The sequence below is a fragment of the Amblyraja radiata genome, chromosome 1, assembly GCF_010909765.2.
Source record: "Amblyraja radiata isolate CabotCenter1 chromosome 1, sAmbRad1.1.pri, whole genome shotgun sequence".
Classification (NCBI taxonomy): Eukaryota; Metazoa; Chordata; class Chondrichthyes; order Rajiformes; family Rajidae; genus Amblyraja; species Amblyraja radiata.
This window is the reverse complement of record NC_045956.1, coordinates 130,558,303-130,574,914: the sequence shown is the minus strand read 5'-3', so window position 1 is coordinate 130,574,914 and position 16,612 is coordinate 130,558,303. Positions and strand designations below refer to the sequence as shown.

At 40.7% G+C, this 16,612-nt stretch overlaps 1 protein-coding gene across 1 annotated transcript in view; it reads left to right on the top strand.

The window, feature by feature from the left end:
- Positions 1-11,453, top strand: part of parp8 (poly(ADP-ribose) polymerase family member 8) — a 398,103-nt gene extending 386,650 nt beyond the window's left edge. Inside the window, exons 25-26 of the mRNA XM_033030967.1 lie at positions 765-849; positions 10,550-11,453. Of these exons, the coding sequence (XP_032886858.1) occupies positions 765-849; positions 10,550-10,652 (188 nt within the window). The 3' untranslated portion in view covers positions 10,653-11,453. The remainder of the gene's footprint in view (positions 1-764; positions 850-10,549) is intronic.
- Positions 11,454-16,612: the final 5,159 nt, after the last annotated feature.

The window sequence follows — 16,612 nt, the reverse complement described above, 5'->3', positions numbered from 1 at the left end:
ACAGAGAGCCAATAATGAATCTTTGGAGCACTCCACTAAGAAACATCCGTCCAACCTAAAAGATCACATTCATTCTGATCCTCTGTCTTTGCTGTGATAACCAATTTTCAACATATGCTACACACTTCTGCTAATACAATGAATTATCTTGTGAACCTGCCTTTTCGTGTGACATCTTGTCAATTATTTTCTGAAATAACATCTGGCCCTGGTAATACTGGCAACCGTAAGGTTTTTACACACCATCATGGCAGGTTTCCCATGAAAGGGATGGTGGATTGGGGGTGGGAGATAGGAATTGATGAAAGTGACTTAGTACAGAAATTACAGATCTCTTTATGATATATTTGCAGAATGTTGGGAGTGGACCAGGCAACTGCTCTGCCAAGAATAGCGTGTGGAAACATTTCTTGATTTAAAAACAATGCTTATTAATTCTAAAATATATTTATATTTTGGCAAAGCAAATGGTACCAACCAAGTCAGAAAGGGAAATCTTCAGCCATTGGATTGAGAGGCCGGGTAAGAGTGATGGGCAGAAAACTGTTGGTGTGTAAATATATCACTGGTCAAAATGGTCAATAAATTCAATTTCAGAATTACCCTTGGAAAATGGCTAAGAGCATAAAACCAAATGGTTGGTGGTATTGACAAAACAGCTTTCATGAAATGAGGAAAGATTTAAAGAAACATAATTATAGAGAAAGTTTGAGAAAAATAACTAAGATAGATGAAAAAACAATTGTGACCGTTTCTTTTTGTAGTGATTACTTCACCAGATTTGCACAAACACGGCGAAATTTGGGTAGTTCCGCAAACAGATCACGTCTGCACAAGATTCTTCTTTGTGTAAGTGCTGTTAGATTTCTGTTCTCTATTCATTTGATAAGATTTTTTTAAATGGAATTATCTCAGATCCCAACAATTGTCTAACGGATTGCAGCTGAATTGTGGAAACCAAGTTCTCTTCAATGGAAAATCTTAACTGTAATTTCTAAAGTTATGTTCTACCGTTCAAGATTTTTCCTCCATTTTGTATTCGATGTTTTCTAATAACAAAGTGTGGATCCAGGAAAGGAACTTACACTTAAACAATGGGTTATTGTGTTTAAGGGTACGATATAAGCATACAAACGTATGAATTAGGATCGCAGAGGGCTAATGCCCTCTCAAGCCTGTGCCACTACTTGAGGAGATAGTGGCTAATCTGATTATAACCTCAACACTACATTCCCATCTGTGCATGGTATCTGTTCACCCTTCCCTTATTACCTACTTTGTAAATACTGGTTTCACTGCCCTTTGAGGAAAACAGTTCCAAAAACTCATGACCTTCAAAAAAAAATGGTCTCATCTCTTTCTTTAACAGGAGATTCATAGTTCTACATTATCTTATAAGAATAAACATCACCTCCACATCCACCTGATTAGACCTTATACATTCTTACATTTTGATAACTCTTCCAAATGCTGGTAGAATTTTATTACATAGAAACATAGAAACATAGAAATTAGGTGCAGGAGTAGGCCATTCGGCCCTTCGAGCCTGCACCGCCATTCAATATGATCATGGCTGATCATCCAACTCAGTATCCCGTACCTGCCTTCTCTCCATACCCTCTGATCCCCTTAGCCACAAGGGCCACATCTAACTCCCTCTTAAATATAGCCAATGAACTGGCCTCGACTACCCTCTGTGGCAGAGATTCACCACTCTCTGTGTGAAAAAAGTTCTTCTCATCTCGGTTTTAAAGGATTTCCCCCTTATCCTTAAGCTGTGACCCCTTGTCCTGGACTTCCCCAACATCGGGAGCAATCTTCCTGCATCTAGCCTGTCCAACCCCTTAAGAATTTTATAAGTTTCTATAAGATCCCCTCTCAATCTCCTAAATTCTAGAGAGTATAAACCAAGTCTATCCAGTCTTTCTTCATAAGACAGTCCTGACATCCCAGGAATCAGTCTGGTGAACCTTCTCTGCACTCCCTCTATGGCAAAAATGTCCTTCCTCAGATTTGGAGACCAAAACTGTACACAATACTCAAGGTGTGGTCTCACCAAGACCCTGTACAACTGCAGTAGAACCTCCCTGCTCCGAAAGCTAACATACCATTCGCTTTCTTCACTGCCTGCTGCACCTGCATGCCTACTTTCAATGACTGGTGTACCATGACACCCAGGTCTCGCTGCATCTCCCCTTTTCCTAGTCGGCCACCATTTAGATAATAGTCTGCTTTCCTGTTTTTGCCACCAAAATGGATAACCTCACATTTATCCACATTATACTGCATTTGCCAAACATTTGCCCACTCACCCAGCCTATCCAAGTCAACTTGCAGTCTCCTAGCATCCTCCTCACAGCTAGCACTGCCCCCCAGCTTAGTGTCATCCGCAAACTTGGAGATATTGCCTTCAATTCCCTCATCCAGATCATTAATATATATTGTAAATAGCTGGGGTGCCAGCACTGAGCCTTGCGGTACCCCACTAGTCACTGCCTGCCATTGTGAAAAGGACCCGTTTACTCCTACTCTTTGCTTCCTGTTTGCCAGCCAGTTCTCTATTCACATCAATACTGAACCCCCAATGCCGTGTGCTTTAAGTTTGTATACTAATCTCTTATGTGGGACCTTGTCGAAAGCCTTCTGGAAGTCCAGATACACCACATCCACTAGTTCTCCCCTATCCACGCTACTAGTTACATCCTCGAAAAATTCTATAAGATTCGTCAGACATGATTTACCTTTTGTAAATCCATGCTGACTTTGTCCAATGATTTCACCACTTTCCAAATGTGCTGCTATCCCATCTTTAATAACTGACTCTAGCAGTTTCCCCACCACCGATGTTAGACTAACTGGTCTGTAATTCCCCGTTTTCTCTCTCCCTCCCTTCTTAAAAAGTGGGGTTACGTTTGCTACCCACCAATCCTCAGGAACTACTCCAGAATCTAAAGAGTTTTGAAAGATTATTACTAATGCATCCACTATTTCTGGAGCTACTTCCTTAAGTACTCTGGGATGCAGCCTATCTGGCCCTGGGGATTTATCGGCCTTTAATCCATTCAATTTACCCAACACCACTTCCCGGCTAACCTGGATTTCACTCAATTCCTCCAACTCCTTTGACCCGCGGTCCCCTGCTATTTCCGGCAGATTATTTATGTCTTCCTTAGTGAAGACGGAACCAAAGTAGTTATTCAATTGGTCCGCCATATCCTTGTTCCCCATGATCAACTCACCTGTTTCTGACTGCAAGGGACCTACATTTGTTTTAACTAATCTCTTTCTTTTCACATATCTATAAAAACTTTTGCAGTCAGTTTTTATGTTCCCTGCCAGTTTTCTTTCATAATCTATTTTTCCTTTCCTAATTAAGCCCTTTGTCCTCCTCTGCTGGTCTCTGAATTTCTCCCAGTCCTCTGGTATGCTGCTTTTTCTGGCTAATTTGTACGCATCATCCTTCGCTTTGATACTATCCCTGATTTCCCTTGTTATCCACGGATGTACTACCTTCCCTGATTTATTCTTTTGCCAAACTGGGATGAACAATTTTTGTAGTTCATCCATGTAGTCTTTAAATGTCTTCCATTGCATATCCACCGTCAACCCTTTTAGAATTAATTGCCAGTCAATCTTGGCCAATTCACATCTCATACGCTCAAAGTTACCTTTCTTTAAGTTCAGAACCATTGTTTCTGAATTAACAATGTCACTCTCCATCTTAATGAAGAACTCAACCATATTATGGTCACTCTTGCCCAAGGGGGCACGTACAACAAGACTGCTAACTAACCCTTCCTCATTACTCAATACCCAGTCTAAAATAGCCTGCTCTCTCGTTGGTTCCTCTACATGTTGATTTAGATAACTATCCCGCATACATTCCAAGAAACCCTCTTCCTCAGCACCCCTGCCAATTTGATTCACCCAATCTATATGTAGATTGAAGTCACCCATTTTAACGGTTTTGCCTTTGTCGCACGCATTTCAAATTTCCTGTTTGATACCATCTCCAACTTCACTACTACTGTTAGGTGGCCTGTACACAACACCCACCAGCGTTTTCTGCCCCTTAGTGTTTCGCAGCTCTACCCATTTCCACACCCTCCAAACTAATGTCCTTCCTTTCCATTGCGTTAATCTCCTCTCTAACCAGCAACGCTACCCCACCTCCTTTTCCTTTCTCTCTATCCCTCCTGAATATTGAATATCCCTGGATGTTCAGCTCCCAGCCTTGGTCACCCTGGAGCCATGTCTCCGTGATCCCAACTATATCATAGTCATTAATAGCTATCTGCACATTCAACTCATCCACCTTATTACGAATGCTCCTTGCATTGAGACACAAAGCCTTCAGGCTTGTTTTTACAACACTTACCCCTTATACAATTATGTTGAAAAGTGGCCCTTTTTGATTTTTGCCCTGGTTTTGTCTGCCTGCCACTTTTACTTTTCACCTTGCTACCTATTGCTTCTACCCTCATTTTACACCCCTCTGTCTCTACGCTCACACATTTAAGAAACCCTTTCCCTTTAACTCCATCCTCCACTATCCTATTCGACACCCCGCCCCCCTTATTCCGTTTAAAACCACCCGTGTAGCAGTGGCAAACCTGCCTGCCAGAATGCTGGTCCCACACCTGTTAAGATGCAATCCGTCCCTTTTGTACAGTTCCCCCTTACCCCAAAACAGATCCCAGTGATCTAAGAATCTAAATCCCTGCCCCGTGCACCAATTCCTCAGCCACACGTTCAGGTCCCGTATCTCCCTGTTCCTGCTCTCGCCAGCACGAGGAACTGGAAGCACACCGGAGATAACAACCCTGGAGGTCCTGCTTTTCAGCATTTTTCCGAGCTCTCTAAAGTCACGCTGCAGAATATTCATCCCCTTCTTTCCGACATCGTTTGTGCCGACATGCACTACCACTTCCGGATGTTCACCTTCGCCCTTCAGGATTTTCTGCACTCTGTCCGTGACATCCTGGATCCTGGCACCAGGAAAGCAGCACACCATCCTCGCATCCCGTCTGTTGCCGCAGAAACCCCTGTCCGTACCTCTCACAATGGAGTCTCCCACTACAATGGCGTTGCCTGCCTTAGGCCTTTTTGGTTTTGGCTCAACAGCCCTATTCGCATCACAAACCAGTCCGCCGCCCAGTGTAAACACCTCTTCTGTCCCGACAGCTTCTAAGTGGGCGAACCTGTTCACAAGAGGTACAACACCCGGGGACGTTGGCATTCCATGCTTCCCTCCCGTTCTCACTGTCTCCCACCTTCTCTCTTCCAGTACCTTAGGTGTAACAATCGTACTGTAGGACTTGTCGAGGAACGACTCCGTTTCTCGGACGAACCGGAGGTCATCCACTTGCTTCTCAAGTTCCCCAACACGGCCCTTCAGGAGCTCTACCTGGATGCACTTCTCGCATTTGTAGCAGCCAGAGGCACCAGCGGTGTCCTTGACCTCCCACATACTGCAAGCATCGCACTGAATCAGCTTGCCTGACATCTCCTTCTTTCGTCTCTACCTCTCAAGCGTATTGCGTGGTCTCCTCTCCGAAGACTCTCGAGCCAAAGACTCACACTTTTCTCACAGGGCACTTCCCTCACAAGGCCGCTCACTCACTGCCGCTCGCTAAGAGCCGTCTTGCTTAAATTGACTGATTTACCAATTTACAAACCAAATTCCTCAGTTTTCAACTGTTTTCCCGGCACTGACTCACTTCTCTCCTCCCACTTGGGCTAGAGACAATCAGTCGTATCTCTTGCTAATCTCCTGTTGCTGTTGCTCCCAAAGCTACAGCAGTTCAAGGTCTTGATTATTTTGACTAAAGCAAAGCTTCTGATAAAATACAGCACCATATACTTAATGTGCATGAAACATAAGGTACAGGACGAATGGAAATGTTCATTGGTAGTACTTTGAAATGGTATATGAAAATAGTTTTTCAATAGGATGCTCTTGGATTTTCCTTTTGCCCTTAATTAGATTTACGTTATATTCTTGTAATCATGTTTCCGTTTTTTTTTTGTTCAATTATGGGTTATCTTGTCTGTTCTGAAGTATCTTGTCTGTTTCTTCAGGAATCAGTAAGTAAGGCATTATCTCAGATGCCACTGAAATAGAATAAAATAGAATCAGAAAATGTTGCATTGAAATTTCAACAGAAAATGTTAGAAAGGCCTCAGTAGATCAGGCAGCATCTGGGGAAAGAGAAATAAAATTTAATTTCCAGGTCGAAGACGTTTCATCAGGGCTGAGAAAGTGAAAAAAATGTTTGTTTAACAATGCACAAAATTAGGTCAAAGTGCATACCTCTACATACAAAGTGCAGGCCATGTTACCAAGGTGGTCTCAAAGTTTACAGAACCATTTGGTTAGTAAATTAATACGGGTAAAAGGAGAAAGAAAACAAACAAAGGGACATGTGAAAGCTCTATTGATCTCTTGCTTAAATCAAAAAGAGAATGCTGCTATGTCTTCCAGATCCAAGGGTGTCTGTGGAGCGAGAGGGAAAAAAAGATGGATAATTTAAAACACATAATAGCAGAAAACACAATATATTTGAAATTGCTGAATTTGATACTGAGACCAGAAGATTGCGATATGACCAGACGGAAGATGTGGTCTTACTTCTGAATCTAATATGGGGCCTTGTTAGAACAGTGCAGGATGCCACATTCAGATGTCAAAGTGGGAGTGCCTTGCAAGTCTTGATCTTCTATTTGGGCAAACGGTGTTATTTAGAACTCAACATCAAATTCATCAATTTCCAATAACTTGCTTTATCTTCTTGTATCCCAACTGATCAGTTCTATTGTAATATCCATAATAGCAACTCAGTGTTTTTGCTGTCTCACTATTTGTTTCATTATCCCACAGTCATCCTAGTCTGCTGGGTATTTCCAACGTTCTCCTTTTGGTTTCATGTCTTATCAACAGCTCCAACCTGCGTTTCACAGCTTTAAGGGCCTGTCCCACTTCGACGACCTAATTCGCGAGTTTAGAAGAGTTTGCGCTCGACTCAAACTTGCAGCTTGGTTGACACGTGGTCCTAGGAGGTCCTAGGAGGTCACTGGAACTCTCCTTCATGCTCGAGGGAAGTTCCCTCATACTCGCTTGGTTGAGGAAAATTTTCCGCAAGTAAAAATTGGTCGTCATGGTTCTTTTGAACTCGTAGTGTAGTGCAGTGGTAGTGGGGTCACCATGTAGTTATAGGCAGTCGAGGTAGGCGTAGGCAATCCCCTTAGCTGACCGGTCATTGTAATTGGCTCATTGGAGTTTTCAAAACCAAGGAAAACCGACCGGTAATGTTAAATGCCCGCTAAACTTTATTAAAAGTTGTCTGGCTTCTTAAAAGTGTCTCTCCCCCTTCTCTCCCCCTTCTCTCCCCCTTCTCTCCCCCTTCTCTCCCCCTTCTCTCCCCCTTCTCTCCCCCTTCTCTCCCCCTTCTCTCCCCCTTCTCTCCCCCTTCTCTCCCCCACCCCTCCCCGGGCTCTCTAAAGGACTTACCGTACACTGTGCCAGCCGTCTTTTACCTTCCTGTTCATCACAGGTGTGAATTTCAGACACCGCTCCCCCGCTTTCCCTGGCCCCCGCCTTTACGATGTGTTTGTGTGTGTGTTGACGGTCGATCCAACTTGCGGTTTCATCGCTGACGGTCGATCCAGCTCGAGGTTTTTCAGTGCCCTCGAGCTTGAAGGTCAAAGACAGTCGCTGAAAAGTCACATTAGTGGGACAGGCCCTTTAAAGGGCCAGTCCCACTAACGCAACCTTTACCTTTATTTATTTTTCTCCCTCTCTCTCCTCCTCTTCACCTCTTATTCAGTCCTCAACCTGAAACTCTTTTTCTAACTGTGCAGTATTTCCAGCAGTTTAGGTTTATTATTGTCAAGTATACAAGGGTTCAGTGAAAAGCTTTGTTGTGCTTGCTATCCAAACAGATCAAATATATAATACATAACAACAATGAAGTCAAACTCAAGTATAATAAAAATAGCTAAAGGAGAAGATACAGAATGCAGAGTATAATTCTCAGCATTGTAGTGCATCTAGTTCCACAGACAAAGTCCAACGTCCAGAATGAGGTGGAGGTAAATCAGACAGTACCCTAACTAATGGAAGAACCGTTCAGAAGCATAATGACAGAGGGGGAAAATCTGTTCCATTTTAGATTTTAGTTCCTCGAGTTTTGTTGTTCAAAAAACTCAATGAGTATTTTGAGCAGGGATATGAAGCCAAGCATCCAGCTAATTTTCCTTAGTTGATTACTTGAACAATGAACAGAAGCTTGAATTTGCTTGTCTTTATAATCATTATGTGTCTCATTTGTTATGATTGCATTATTCCTTGTTTATGAACAATTTATTCCCAACAAAATTAACACAGCCTGGGATTAAAATAAAAGTGTACCAAAAAATTAAATTACAATTCACTGTTCTTATTAGTCTTTGGAATTAAAAAATCAATTGTTTTACAGTGAAAAGCAATGTTGTTTCTTTAGGGGGTTTCTTGTATCACTCCAGAAGTGTAATCAGGCATTTCAAGGTCAGAGTCACCCTTGCAACTTTAACATCCTTTCTGCATGGTATACATGGGAGAATGTCTTCATTTCTCATGTAACATTTTGGAACAACACTGGGAACGGGTTATATTGTCATGAGGAGATCTGTCATTGGTCATTCCTGAGACACCATGAACCTCAAAGTGCAATGCTGGACTAGATGACCTGCTAGAGAAATAAATTACGTATTCATCCACCCTTCAAGTCCCTCCACCCATTCCTCCCCCAGCCCCATTTCCCACTATATCACCCTTCCTTTAGACTTTAGAAATACAATGTGAAAAAAGGCTCTTCTGCTCACCGTATCAACTCCAAACACAATCATCCTATATACTAGTTCTATCCTACATACTAGAGACAATTTATAATTTACAGGAGCCAATTAACTGAAAAAAACCTGTATGACTTTCATAGAGTGTGGAAACAGGCCCTTCGGCCCAACTCGCCCATACCGCCAGCAATGTCCCGGCTACACTAATCCCACTTGCCTGCGCTAGGTCCATATCCATGATTTTGTAAGATCTCCCCTCATCTCCCGGCGCTCCATGGAATAGAGACCCAGCCTACTCAACCTCTCCCTATAACTCACACCCTCTAGTCCTGGCAACATCCTTGTAAATCTTTTCTGAACCCTTTCAAACCTGACAATATCTTTCCTATAACATGGTGCCCTGAACTGAACACAATATTCTAAATGCAGTCTCACCAACGTCTTACACAACTGCAACATGACCTCCCAACTTCTATACTCAATACCCTGACTGATGAAGGCCAAAGTGCCAATAACCTTATCTACCTGCGACTCGACCTTCAAGGAACCATGCACCTGTACTCCTAGATTCCTCTGCTCTACAACACTACCCAGAGGCCTACCATTTACTGTGTGGGTCCTGCCCTTGTTTGACTTCACACTTTTCTGTATAAAATTCCATCAATCATTCCTCCGCCCACCTGGCCAATCGATCCAGATCCTGCTGCAATCTTTCACAACCATCTTCACTATCTGCAAAACCACTAACTTTTGTACCATTAGCAAACTTGCTAATCTTGCCCTGTATGTTCTCATCCAAATCAATGATATAGTTGACAAACAGTTACGGGTCCAACACCAAACCCTGAGGCACACCACAAGTCACAGGCCTCCAGTCAGAGAAGCAACCTTCCACCATCACCCTCTGCTTCCTTCCATGGAGCCAATTTGCTATCCATTCAGCTACAGTATCGTTGGATTCCATGCGATCTAACCTTCCAGAGCAGCCTACCATGCGGAACCTTGTCGAACACCTTACTGAAGTCCTTGTACACAACATCTACAGCTCTGCCCTCATCAACCTTTTTGGTCAAGTCTTCAAAAAACTCAATCAGATTTGTGAGACATAACCTTCCATGTACAAAACCATGCTGACTATCCCTAATCAGCCCTTGCCCATCCAAATGCCTCTATAAACTATCCCTCAGAATACTCTCCAGTAACTTACCAACAACAGATGTTCTCACCGGCCTATAGTTCCCAGCATTTTCGCAGCAGCCCTTCTTGAAAAGAAGCACAAAATTTGCCACCCTCCAGTCTTCCGGCATCTCTCCTGTTTTTAAGGATGACTCGAAAATTTCAACCAGGGCTCCTGCAATTTCCACTAGTTTCCCATAATGTCCACGGATATATCTGATCAGGCCCTGGAGATTTGTCTACCTTCATACATGACAGTACCTTCAGTACTTCTTCAGCGGTAGCCCTGACTGCTCTCAAGACACTTCCAGTGTCTTTTGATTGTGGGAGGAAACCGGAGCAGCCGGAGAAAACCCAGGCATACCTGCCTCAGCAACTTCCCTCTTAATCTGCAGCCTCAACCCATTTTTCCAACCCCTGTAACATCCTCATGTATGTGGCCAAATTGGGAATTGTGTGTTTACAATGGTATTTATTCATATAAATATAACTGCTAAGTACCCATCCTCCACAAGGAACACTGATTTGTTGTTCATTTCAGATATGAAGATGGCCAAGTGGGTGATATCAGTACAAATACACAGGATGCCAGCATTCATAAAGAAATTCTTCGGGTCATTGGAAACCAGACAGCTACAGGTTAAACGAATCACACATCATCACTGACTGGATCAGAATGCCTTTTCTGGCTTTTAAGCTGCAGTGCAGTTTTGAACTAAAATATTAACCACCTAATTTCAAATGCACACAATGTTAAGATTTAAATAACGCACTTTAATTTCAAGATTTCTTATTTGAACCTTACATATTAGCAATGCCAAGTCCGAAGTATTGTCAGACATCAAGTTGGCATTGTTGCAGTAGGTTTTCCTGGAAAATTTGTACAGTATTATGTATTGGCCCTGATTTTTATTCAGCTTTGGCAATGGTGGAAGATTGAGAGTGTGATTGTGCGTTGCGACTGGGTTATACTCGGTGCTGATTAGTTAAGCTGTGAATCTTGGCAAAGTGTAGAACTGTGTAGAATCTGCAATGCGTGATACATATGGGATTGTGCCCCATAGTGTCTCAAGATGCCATGAAGGAATTCTGAGGAGGAAAGCTCTGCCTCAGGCATCAGTGGAATCAAGGGGCTGTTTCCTTCCAGGTTCATCAATTGTTCCTCTTTACTCAAGAAATACTGCAGAGTTTTAGGAATGGTGATATAATCCTGTCCCATTAAGAACAGGAATTGTTTTTAAAGATCAAGTCAGTTTGTCCTATACCAGCCAAACCATCATTTTATTTATGTTTTGAAAAAGATAATTGTGAAGACAAAAATAAATATTTTAAAAAATACTGCCTGGGGTGCTTTGATTGCAGGCCTTAATGAAGAACCCAAACCCCTTATCCTTCCAATGCGCCATGATAATGCCAACTTTTTATATAACAAAGAGCCTTTTTTTTTTAAACTCTTGGTGGTGATGGATATTGGTGCTGGCAGCCACTACAAATTCCTTTTAGACCAGAATAAAAATAATATGATATCAGAGCCTTGAAAAATGGTACATTGAAATGTACATTTTTTTAAATAGAGGAGTAGTGCAGGATTTTAGCATATTGAGACAATAAAGGGCAGTAATTTTGATAATTTGGACAGGTCCTAAAATAGAATACCATTCTTTTCTATAAAAGGGCACATTTACGTTTAAAATTAGGATTGGTCTTAATGTTATAAGTAAGTCACTCTACCACTGCGCATTGGACCTGGTTGAATTTTTTTTCTTTACAGACAGCATCTAATTTCTGGATAGAATGTATCCATTCAAGAAAACAGTTATACTTAAACCTTTTAATTCTGTCCAATTTCAACTCTCTACTAATAAGATTTCTATGTGAAGGGTTGTTAGATATTGATATCTTATTTTAAAGAAAGGTTTTTAATAAAAAATGTTGATCCAATATTATATAGTCTTTGCATAAAGCAATTGGAAGTGACCACATGAAATTAAACTGAGAGTGTCATCTTTACAAAATACTTGTCTATTTATTGGGAAATTTAAAGTTTCAATTAATGTTAGTAATATTGTGTTTTTTTTTTTCATTTACAGCACAATCCCCTCTACAAAGATAAAATAATTTATGCTCAAATTCATTTCAACCTTTTGAAATACCTGTAGCTTAAAAAAAATTTTTTTTTAATGTCACTTGGTAAATTGTGGATGTCCACTTTGGAGAAAGTTATACAGACTACGTATGTTACAAATGTGCAGATAAGGAAGCAGTAGCCCAAACATAGCATTGCAATATCTGTACTCTTTATAAAGCTCTTGAAAGTTACAGACTTAATCTAGATTCAAGCACAAACCACTTTACAATGCCTACTCCACTCTTCTGTATCAGATATAATTACAATTAGCATTCAATTTGAAACTCTTTAATTGCAAAGAGTTTAGAATTGCAACTCTTCAGAAAGGTCAACCTGATTCATTATTTGCTCTCTCGCATTATGTTGGTGGTACTGATTTCAGCTTAAATAATAATAAAAAATTAAAATATCAGGTATGAAAAAAGTTTACAGATCAAACTTTCTTTGGACTTATTTGAAATATAGAAATCACATCTTTTGAATTATGCTATACATCAGTATTGTACACTATCATAATATTTCTTATGTATAAGTTAAAATAATCATTTCGGTAACACATTTCAGTGAAAGATGCAGTTTGTAAGCACGTTTGTAACAAGGTGTGCAATGTGAACTAATTCAAAATAAGTACCAAGATTTTCAACATATTTTCTATTTATATTTACTTGACAAATTTGTGAAGGTTTGACAAAACCTCCCATTTTTGTCTTTTGATGTGACACCACACCAGTTCACTCTTATGAAGTATAGTTTATACTGTTCTTTTAAATTACATTTCTGTTCTGCATTTTAGCACATGTTGCTTCTTTCATCAAATCACTTTGTTCATACTTTCCTCAACTTATTTCTACTGTAATATCAAATCACAACAGGTTCTTAGTCAGGATTTGAGGTTTACTATTAAGGTAACCAGCATTCTATTTTTAAATTTATTCATGCAAATAACCCAAGGACGCACAGGTTTATATTGTAAAGGTTGTAAAGTATTGCGTTTTACTATTTGTAATTTACATTATTTGGAATAAACTCCAATTCTAGATCAAAATCAATTCAAGATCAATGGAAATGAAAATTAGGCAGGGTGTATAATGGGAGCTTAATTGTTTTGTGGTACAATGACAACAGCCCTCCATCCTGCCATCAAAATGAACCATAATCGCCTCCTTGTTTTTTAATCAGCATTTATTCCTCTTACCCCCAAATTATGACAAAATATTGGTTCTAATATGGAGTAGCACGAGCGGATAATGTGTATTTTCATTTCACCGAGCATCATGTCTTTGACTAGGATATCTGTACCTTCACGGTAATAATAAATTGGTCACATTTATTTGAAAGTATATATTTTTAACCATTGAAATAAATGGTGAAAATGATTGTCCTGACCGATGTAAATCACAATTATCAGCAGGCCATGTTTGATACTTGAGCCATTCAAAATAAGGCACGTGGGATATGTTTACCTGCTCTAATATTTCTAATAACATTGTCCAGTATAGCAGCAGAGCCCATATTGACACACTAAAATACCTTTCTTTATGGTTGTAAAAGACCTTTAAGTTATGAGCACCACATTTGTGAATAGGTAATGGTGGTCTTTTGCAAGCAAAGCACAAACTGATGCATTGGCAATGGTTGATTGCATAAATTATTAAAGAGATGTCTTTTGAGATGGGTTTTGGAATGTGTTATGCAATTTAGGTTTGCTGTAAGAATAATTTAAATAATACCTGTTATTGTAGGCCCAGCATTTGAGCACATTCTCTTGGAATGCTCTATTATTGGTGGCACCATCAATCAGAAGGTTTCAGGTGATGGCTTCATTTGCCACTCCTTTACATGCAAATCGATGCAAAACATTTGATATTATAAGAAAAGTCATAATTCCTCCCTGCACGGGAGAAAGCAGCCATCCCTCTAAAAACACTGTCAAAGCACATTGAGTCTAACAATGCTGGGTGTGATGTGCAGTATCAATCAGAACCACCAACATTAGTCATTCAAACTGAAGTAAGTACCAAGGCGCACATGCTTTGAAATGCAGAAATCTGGGGCCGACGGAGAAACCAGCCAATCAGCCTGCCTCAATCAGCCTGGACTCCACAGGGAGCATATTCGTGGGGCCCACAGACCTGACAATGGCTCAGAAACCCCACTGATTTCATTGCAGAGAATAGAATTAGGATGTCAGACATTCTTAAACTATTCATGTGACTCACCTACTTTACATCAGAAAAACTCTGCCCCCCATCTTTGTCAACCATCAGGGCCATTGCTTGGCACGATGCCACTCTTCCTGGGCACCATCTGGATCATTGGGCTAATCTCGAGGGCGCAGATGGCCATCAGGAACCACGGGCAGCAATTAAAGTTCAGCACAATTCAACCCACCAACTCATTGATTTAACTTACCATGAGTGGAATGCCTGTCCTTGGATAGGCTGCCAACCTTGCTTATATTATTTTGGTTGAGTTTCAAAAGAATTATATATTGTAGATATAATAAGCCCACATAAATGCATTAAGGTTTTATAAAACTGCCTCATTACAGAATCACGGAGCACAGAAGCAGGGCCTGCAGCACACTATGTCCATGCCAACCATGAAGAAATCTACACAAATCCCATTTTACCCCTCACATCTCCCCGAATTCTTCCCTTTCCCCCTCACCAGACCTATTCTACACCAAGAGCAATTTACAGGGCCAATTAACCAACCAAGCCACATGCCTTCAGGATGGGGGAGGATACTGGTACGCCCAAGGGAAACAGTAATGAATACATGCAGACTGCACATAGAGAGCATCCATGTTCAAGATCAAAACTTGGTCTCTAATCACTACCTGTAAGAAGGAACTGCAGATGCTGGTTTATACTGAAGATAGACGCAAAATGCTGGAGTTACTCCAGCATTATGTTTCTATCTTCGGTCTCTAACCACAATGCCAACCATATTGACAACTCTCTATGCATTTCATGTCATGATCTCTTTCTTAATATAAGCCTGCCTCAATCTTAGAAGTAGATAACTTTGATTGTAAAATCCTCATGTTTTGCTGGGTGTGGTTGTGCACAATATTCCTACATGTTGTAATTGGAAAATGCACACAAAACCTACTGGGATTTCTGTGACTGGCACTTCACATATTATATGACAGGGCTATGTTCCTCATCAGGAGCAGTCAAAAGTAATATGAAATGTTCCCCATGGATGGTGAGTTCACAAACACATGATGGGAGAAGTCACCGGAAATTAGGTTCCCCTGTTCCATTGCACGTGCCTCCAGGCATAATGCATTTCAAAGATCTACATTTGCTTGTGCCAACTCTATTGGGTCCAAAATCAAGGGTAGAATGATTGTAGGGAAAACCTTTTTTCGTCTCCCATTTTATTTTTCCACAACTATTTTGACATTTACAAGTATGTTGAGCCTCTGGCGGAAAGCTCAGAATCGATACAATTTCCTATTTTCCATTAAAAATCTGAGACCAGATTTGCATCTGCTCCAATCTAAGTCACGCAAGTCACAGAATTTGTAATTTGATGGGAGAAACTCCAAGTCTGTCCTGGGTTGTCTGAACTACAGTTAATGAAGCACCTCAGCTGCTAGTGATTCCACACCCAGGGACATTTTTGTGGCAGGGAGGGCGGGCCAATGCCTGAATACATTGGCCTATGGTACTTTGCCTCAAATTGCAAATAGATATTTCTTGCCGCTATTTTGTTTCTTAGAGCCACTTTTAAAGACCAATTGTTGTGTTTTGAAATATTGCTGGGAAATCTTGGACATTCCTTCCCATCCAGACTGAGCAGATTGCACTGGTTTGCTTATTTTTCTGGGTGCCCAAGATTCTATCCCAATACAATACAATACCGTTTATTGTCATTTGAACCTCAAATGAAGTTCAAACAAAATTTGGTTTCGGCAGTCATACAACAAGAAAAGAACCAAGACACACACCAACACAATTTACACAAACATCCATCACAGTGAATCTCCTCCTCACTGTGATGGAAGGCAAAGTCTTATCTCTCCCATGTGCACAGCTGTACTTCTGTCACAGTCATGATCTGTAAACTGAATGGAAAAATGCGTACTATAGCATGCACCCTCTGTGCATGAAATAGTAGCCTCTGGTGGACGGGGAAAAATGTTTCATCCAACAGATGTGCCCGGAAAGATTGCTTTCCATAGCCATGTTTTGTTTGTTTCACTTGTCCTCTACACTGCATGAGCAATCTGATAACTATAATTGCAATGTAAGAGTTTAAGGATATGTATTTGGCCTACACACAGTGTTCCATTACATTATACTGTAGAGCACTGTCTGATTAAATGTTTTGCATGAGAAAGGCAGGACATCGTATTTAAAGTATATATTTATGGTATTGTTGCTAAGAAAATATATTTTTTCAAAAACAATTGAATTTAATGATGTACAATGTCAAATTATTATCACTAAAGTTATAATTCTC